General features: G+C 45.9%; 1 protein-coding gene across 1 annotated transcript in view; it reads right to left on the bottom strand.

Moving 5' to 3' along the window:
* The window catches only part of KLF7 (KLF transcription factor 7), a 125,404-nt gene that overhangs the window by 50,216 nt on the left and 67,056 nt on the right, over positions 1-8,132 (bottom strand). The window contains exon 2 of the mRNA XM_063932684.1: positions 1,118-1,727. Coding sequence (XP_063788754.1) covers positions 1,118-1,727 — 610 coding nt within the window. The remainder of the gene's footprint in view (positions 1-1,117; positions 1,728-8,132) is intronic.

The following is an 8,132-nucleotide window of genomic DNA, read 5'->3' as shown; positions in this document are numbered from 1 at the left end:
GGCCATCGTCGACTTAACTGGAGCTGAATTGAATTGCGTCGGGAGCTAATTCCCGGCGCTATTCATAAGTTGCCGAATTGAATCGACCCCTATGTGACCAATCACTGATAATCAATCCCAGGGGTTCCCAAACTTTGTCCTCAAGGCAACCTAGCAGTCCAGGTTTTAAGGATATCCATCTTTGAGGTCAATTCAATTGTTTTACCCTGCGGCTACCACCAGGGGGAGCAAAATGGAGCAATTCAATTGTTGCTCCGTTTAGACGCCCAGTAGTCGCGGGGCTGACATTTTTTTCTCGCAGCCTCCTTAGGTGCGAGAGGAAATGTGTGCAAACTCGGCACTTTGTGTTTGGATGCCCAAAGCAGGGAGTTTAGACGTTTTAGGCGGCTAAACTCGGTCTGTTTGGGCGCGACATGCGTGATGTGCATTGTGCCCAAACACAACTGAATTGTGACAACTGTTTGGGCGTCTAAAAAGTCCAGGATTTTTAGACGCCCGAAACAACTGAATCGGCCCCAAAGTGACTCAAGTAGTACCTCAGTCAGATTATACCATCTGTGCACAAGCATGGAAATCCTTAAAACATGGAGTGTTAGGGTGCTCTGAGGACAAACAAAGCAGTTTATAATCAGCTCCACAAACGATAAGGCGTCAGATAAAATCCCTCCGATCACTGAACGTGCCGACACAAAGTGCCCTCTCAGCTAGTTAAGAAAAGATTAAAAGAAAGCTTATTCCATAGGTCACACCATAAATCTATTGTTCTGAGCCTCAACCCCAAAGTACCCCCAACAGGTCATGTGTTCTGAATTTCTAATCTGGGGAAGCTGGTGGGATATTTACAGACCAGCAGAACAGATTATCGCAACTGTGCATGATTACAGAAATCTGGAAATCATGACCTGTTGATGGTGCCTGAGGACTGGAGTTGAGATCCACTGGCATAAACCACAAAGCAGTTTGTACTGACGCAAGTAACTGTGGATATGCCTGGTGCGTATAACAACGCATGACTAGTAAAAGCCTGTTCTGCTGCCCCGTGCAGTCCAGCATATCACGGCAGCCAATACACAATGATCTGTCACTGTAATAAAAGCAATACACGTGTGTGCCATACCTGTGTGCGTTCTCTGGTGCGCCTTCAAATGTGAACTCTTTGTGTAGACTTTTCTGCAGCCATTAAACTGACAGCGATGGACCCTTTTCTTATTTTCAGGCGAGGCTTCTCCTCCATTCCCAGCCTCGCCATCACTGAGACCGCATTTTGTCGTTATGGCGGCCGACGAAGACTCCGCGGCCTTTCCGGAACTAATAGAAGCCTTTTTCGCCACCAGTTTTAAAGTCACGGTTCCATCCAAAGCAGAAAGGGACTGTGGGGTTTTGACCAGATGCCGACTGAGTTCTGGGGAAGAGGGTGGCGTTAGCGACGTCACCGCATTAAGCTGCGCCTGATTTACCGACGTATAACAGTCCATAGCGGAACTGGCAGGCTGAAGGCTGATGCAGGTCTCGGATAGAAGTTTGTCTTGAGAAAGCAAAAGGTCCATACTGGGGCGCTTCTCATACGCGCTAATGTCCAAAGGAATTACAATGGGGTCCAGCTTTCGGCCGCAGCCATCTGTCCCCGGGCCGATAGAGCCGTTTAAGAAACAGTCAAATTCTTCCCCAAAAGTCTCAGATATCTTCTTTGGTTCTGTCTGCAGGTACCGCTCCAATTCCAGGCAGGTCTACGGATGTGACAGGAGAGAGAAAGAGAGAGCATTAAAGTCATATCACTATACCATCACAGTCCTAGCGTACACGGGAAAACCGCGCACGTTCTCCTGTACAGAACGGTGACTAGCGTCATCTGCTGGGTTATGTAGTGCATCACACAATATAATGTCCTGCCGTGTAAGAGCCAGATCAGAGCCCTACGGGGGAAGGTAGTTCCCATGGTTTATCATACGCAGGCAGGTAAGTGGTGCAAGTCCCCTGTATACAGTACTTTCAGTCGCATACTTGCCTTCATGTCAGGGAGACTGTAGAGGCAACGTATTTACTAATATTTATTTACTACTCTACTTATCATATATCTAACACCTTCTAGTAGATACTCTAATAGCTAGAATTTGATTGGTTGCTATAGGCAACATCTTCACTTCTACAAACCCACGCTTTAGTAAATACACCCCCCCTGAAGTATGTACGTGTCCCTGGAGGGGGCTCGTACTACTCTCTCAGAGATATGTCCTAAAGTGTACTTGCATCACATGTAATAAGACGCATAAGATTTGCAATAGGCCTGACTGTGCATTAAAAATATGCTGCACTCTAAGATTTTCTACCATCTTAAATTACACCCCCCCCCCCCCCCCCCCCCGTTTCCCATTCCACCAGGTTTCTGCAATTAATCACACATCCGTGAGCACACAGCCGCTCATCTGGACTTCAGTGCACTGGAGAGTGGCGGCCATTTTCTTGTAGCACACATGTTCCCTCTTATCCTCCCCAGTGTTTGCACCATGGTTGGTGGACAGTGACGGCATCACCACTGTGCTGTGCACACCTATAGCCCGGCCTCAGGGAGATTGCTAGACCCTTCAGGGGAGTCAGGGATATCACACCAGGGAGTGCCGGCATGTAAGCCTGGATGTCACAAAGTGTGGATGGTGGGCGATCATTAAATCTAACCAGAAAACCCCTGTAAAATCCAAAATGGGGGGGGGGGGATTCAACTGCCGGCAACTTATTTGCCGGTCTTGGTTTTTCCCCTGCAAATCTTCATTCGTTTTTTTACCAGTTATTCATGCAGTGCACACGTATCCCACAGCACTTCAGAGTCACGCACACCAGCCCCTGCTCCAGTGGAGCTTACACTCTATATTCCCTATCGCATGGACACAAATATACAGTGGGGATAATTTTTGTCAGCAGATAATTAACCTACCTACCAGTATGTTGTTGGAGTGTGGGAGGAAAGCAGAGCACCTAGGTAACACAAACATGGGAAGAACATACAAACTCCACACACATCCTTATGGCCAGAAATTGAACCCATAACCTTATTGCTATGAGGCAGTAATGCTAACCACTACACTAACCGTGCTGCAGACATCTACAACAGGGACTCCTTGGGGTCAATTTATTTCAAAGACAGTTGAATAGCACTGGGAATTAGCTGCCGGGGCTATTCTATACAGTGCAGCGGTAAGTCGTAGAATGTCCGTGCTCCCGAACTAAATATGGTGTTTTGCCGGGAGAACCGGCATTCTCCAACTTAAGTGCCCAAGGCGACGCTGTTTCCGCCACGCTAAGGGCAGAAATCAACATTGCACCGGCACTTTGGCGAATTTGTGCTCGCACCCTGAAGAAATCCCTTTTTCGGGTGTCACAGGGCGCTGTATTGAATAGCTCCGGTAGCTAATTCCTGGCGCTATTCAACTGTCTTGAAGTTGAATTGTGCCCCTTATTTTTCTAGAATTATACACCTACATTTGGATTAAGATGACTGGTGGGAATTATAGTACAGAACACGAGCCGACAAACACGACCTGCGTCATTCTATAACTCCGGCCAAGGCTCTTGATGCCTACCTCTGCTAGCCTCACCATTTGCTGTATACAGTATCGGGTATGGGACTCAGGGTTGACCCAAATTAGGTCGACACCACTTAGATTGACACCAATTGGTCAACCCACCTTAGGTCGACGCCTAAAATATGTCGACATGGACAAGAGGTCGACGTGAACAAGGCCGACATGGAAAAAGGTCGACATGAGTTTTTTTATGGGGGGGGGGGTTTGTGTCGTTTTCTCCGTAATGTGACCGGGAACTCCAATTAGTGCACCGTGTCCGATCGCCATGCTCCGGACAAGGTTACCATTCCCAATTGTAGTCCACATGGGTTGTAAAGTCTGAAATTTTTTTTAAAAAATAAAAAAAATTGTGAAAAACTCATGTCGACCTATTTTAGGTATCGACCAATTGGTGTCGACCAGGAGTCCGGATACCGCAGTATTATAAATATGGACCTGTCCGACGTACTGGGACCTGTGCAAAATCCGACCTAAAAGGAACTTCCAGTTCCTCCCTTTGTATCTTCGATGGCGGCACAAAGAATACGACCCATTAGACTTCCTGACCTGAACAATCACTTCTATGTAGCATAAACGCAGTCGAGGTGTAAAATGGGTTATGATCCACTTTTCTAAAAGCCTGGGCTCACAATTCTCGTACTCCAGCCATTTTGTCCTGCGTAAAATTACACCATTAAATAAGTTTCATAGTATTTAGCTCTGGTTAAAGGCCCGCAGCGTCTGCTCGCTAGTACACAATGATAAAAAATAAAAAAACGCAGTCATGCATTCCAGGATTATCTGAAGGGCCGCGATAACATTCACACCTTCCCCATTTCTTTTTACTAGCCTTTAACAACTTCTCAGAGGAATTTCCGAAAACAGCGCCATGAATACCAATTTATTTAAAACACATTCTAAATACACTCTATAAAAAAAAAAAAAAGTAAAAAAAAAAAAAAGAAAGAAAATAAAAAACGACTTTAAGTTACTTTCATTGACAGACGTAGCTGGATCAGGGGTTTGCGTGGAGCTCTACCGTGAGAAATTAACATGTTATTAACTTTCGGTAATGGTAGGCAGACTGACAATAACGGCTTTTATAAAACATAATGGCTGTCTAGAGACAACGGGGAACGCAGAGATATTTCCTATCGAGTTTAAGCACCTTGGAAAATAAGCTATTCCGCGGTTATTAAAATGGTAGCCCAAGGCCACTCTAATATGACGGAGATTTAGAAGCTGACATAGCGAGCTGCAATTTTAATGAATTCCTATAAGAAAACGACTCCACAATATTTCACGTAACTGGAATCCAGAAAGAAAAAGGTGTCAGGAAAGATTACGGCGACACACGTTCCGTAATAGAAGCCCAGAGCAAACAGAAAGAAAAGGAAAAGCACTTACACAAATCGCAACTGCAGACAGAACATTTTAGTCGTTCGTTTTCCTCAAAGTTATTTTATTGATGACACCACCGCGCATTACTGAGAGCAGCGTACTGGGCTTCTCGCAAGTGGAACAGGTTCAACTGCTCCAATGGATTCTGTACAGGCAATGTTGGACAGATAGTGGAACGCAACCTTTGATGAACTCTCGGGAAGCCGAGACCTCAGTAATGTTAAATTGCGGCGACCCAATTTTCAGGTTTTTTTACATCCACATAGTGGAAGACCTGTTAGAAAATATGCCCCGTATGGGATTTATGTGCTATAAAAACACTGCAGGGAAATAGAAACAAAAATTGCAAAAAGAAAAGGAAAAAAAAAGCTACAGTAACTGTGTATAAATATGTAACTATATGTTGTTCCTCCAGGGAGGCTTCAATTCCCTGTACCAAGATGGCGGCAGAACTACGTACTGCTCATGTGCGGCACCATCTTGTTACATTTGCCCTCATTCCGAGTTGTTCGCTCGCTAGCTGCTTTTAGCAGCCGTGCAAACGCTAAGCCGCCGCCCTCTGGGAGTGTATCTTAGCTTAGCAGAAGTGCGAACGAAAGGATCGCAGAGCGGCTACAAAATAATTTTGTGCAGCTTCAGACCTACTCAGCGCTTGCGATCACTGCAGACTATTTAGTTCCTGTTTTGACGTCACGAACACGCCCTGCGTTCTGCCAGCCACGCCTGCGTTTCCCCAACCACACCTGCGTTTCTATCTAGCACGCCTGCGTTTTTACACTCACTCCCTGAAAACGGTCAGTTACCTCCCAGAAACACCCACTTCCTGTCAATCACTCTGCGACTGAAATGCTTCGCTAGACCTTGTGTGAATCTACTTCGGCTGTTGTGAAAGTACGTTGCGAGTGCGCATTGCGCCGCTTACGCATGCGCAGAAGTGCCTTTTTTTGCCTGATCGCTGCGCTGCGAACAAAAGCAGCTAGCGATCAACTCGGAATGACCACCATTGTTAGAGCGCCACAGTGAGAGACAGAAGTCCGGTGAGACCTGAGATATACCGCGACTGCAATGCTTTCCAGTGATCCTACACCACTACCCGCTACCTGCATACACTCAATGGCTAGTGAGCTGTGTGGCACGCCGCACTGCTCAAACTCCGCTCCATGACCAGAGGGTATATAACAGTGAGTACAGCGGTAAACTCTATCACATCAATAAATCACTCCACTGGTTATGTAACTGGGCTGTTCATAGTGTTAAGGTATCCGCTGGGGCGCTGCATCCTGAAGTCTGTACACACACATTTACAGTGAAGACTACGAGATATTGGCAAAGACCAGACTTCGGCAATGTATCAGCTAGATTTAAAGCAGCTTTCTGCTTTAAAGCAAAACAAACCCAGTCTTATTTTAAAATTGGTGCTTTAAATGTAGCCGCTACATCGCCAAAATCTCGCAGCGTAATACACGTGGGTATTTATTTACCAAGTATATGGTCATTTTGGTCCCACAGATGGGCTAAAACATCATGCATTAAGAGGCGTTGGCTGTGATCACATGACATGAAATGTCTGAAGCGCAAAGTATATATTCCCACCGTGTCTGTAGTTACTACAAGTAGCTTTGGTTCTGATGAAGCCCTGAAACTTTACCAAGCAACTTTGGGAAGGGTGCAAGTACTTATGCTATATAAAAGTTACATTGTAGGTTGTATTGTACTATATGGTGTTGGGTATGGGATCCTGGCGGTCAGAATACAGACGCCGGGATCTTGGCCGCCAGAATGCCGGCGAGCGCAACAAAGCCTCTTGCGGGTTCGGTGTTAAAACTGTTTTGATTCTCCTTTTTAACTCCAAAGAAATAAAGAAGTTTCAGGAGATTTTGTCCTTTTCACCACCAAATTAGCCGAGATCTGTACTAAAGTCTCAGACGGAGCTGTCCATGGTATTAGGAGGCAGGACGGTTCTGTGTCCGGACTCCCCAGCAGCGCAATCCCACAGCTTTAATAAAATGGTAAAATATAGATAAAGAGTGTCATACAGATGCGTCCTCACGCCATACCATGCCGGACGCCCATCTTTTATGCATTGCAGGTGCAGCGAAACGCCACAGAGAGTGCACCGGTCAAGCTAGGCCGAAACGTTACCGCACAGGAATTGGTTTTACACACATACAAAGTAGATTCACAAATGTTGCACATCGCATTGACCGCTGTACACCAGCAATGCAGTACGGCCGCTTTTCTGTGTTTTAATTATGCACATTATGAGCGGAAAAAAACCCGTAAGAAAACAAAACAAAAAAGAACACATCTGTACGCTACAGGAACTTACAGTAGTCCCACATCCTATTGTTTATTAGCCATGGAAATTGCTTCACACTTCTAAATTCAGTGCTGGTTAGTGCTATATTTGCCATGTACACACACACACACACACACACCCCAAACCAAGAATTTTTGCACAGCTCATCAAGTGCGCTAAACAAAAACTTAGAGGGTGAATCAGAAACGGACGCAGTTGCAGCCGCTGACACATCTTTATGCTGCGGCTGATGGGTGCCCTATTGAGATGCCCATCGGCTGCGCTGCAAATCCCCCCATGGGCGTACAAAGACGCACTGTAGGCACACCATCAGACGTCGCACCTGCCTATGGCAGGCGCAGAATCCCTGAGTGACCGTGGCCGCCCGTAGCAGTACAACTGCACCTTTAGACGCAGTCGCTGACACCAAAATGCCTGCTAACCTCTAAGAACCCCCCATTAAAATGACATTGACCTCCATTCAGTTCTATCTGTGGCAACCATTGGGGCGCATATGTACAGTGCGTCTCAGAAGCATGCGCCAGATATTTTCCCCCGCGTCCACCTGACAATCGCTCCCTAAAGACTGACGGGAGACCCGGTCACTGCACACGGTCCCTGGAATAGAACAAGTACAAAAGTGAATTTGATTTTTTAATGCATTGTCATCTAGACAAAACCAGCCGCCTACAACGGGGAGTCGGAAAAGAAATACTTAGCAATTTGAACATGGCTTTCGTGGAACGCCAGACCTTCATGGTTCAAATCTAACAATTTAATTTGAGTTTTAGACGTCTTTTAGAGGAGTGCATGGACGTAAATTTCTGGTTAGGATAAAAAAAAAAAAAAAAAAAAAAGCAAGAGAAAGAAACATG

The sequence above is a fragment of the Pseudophryne corroboree genome, chromosome 7 (assembly GCF_028390025.1).
Source record: "Pseudophryne corroboree isolate aPseCor3 chromosome 7, aPseCor3.hap2, whole genome shotgun sequence".
NCBI lineage: Eukaryota > Metazoa > Chordata > Amphibia > Anura > Myobatrachidae > Pseudophryne > Pseudophryne corroboree.
The sequence above is the reverse complement of the archived record's forward strand: the minus strand, read 5'-3'. Positions and strand labels throughout refer to the sequence as shown.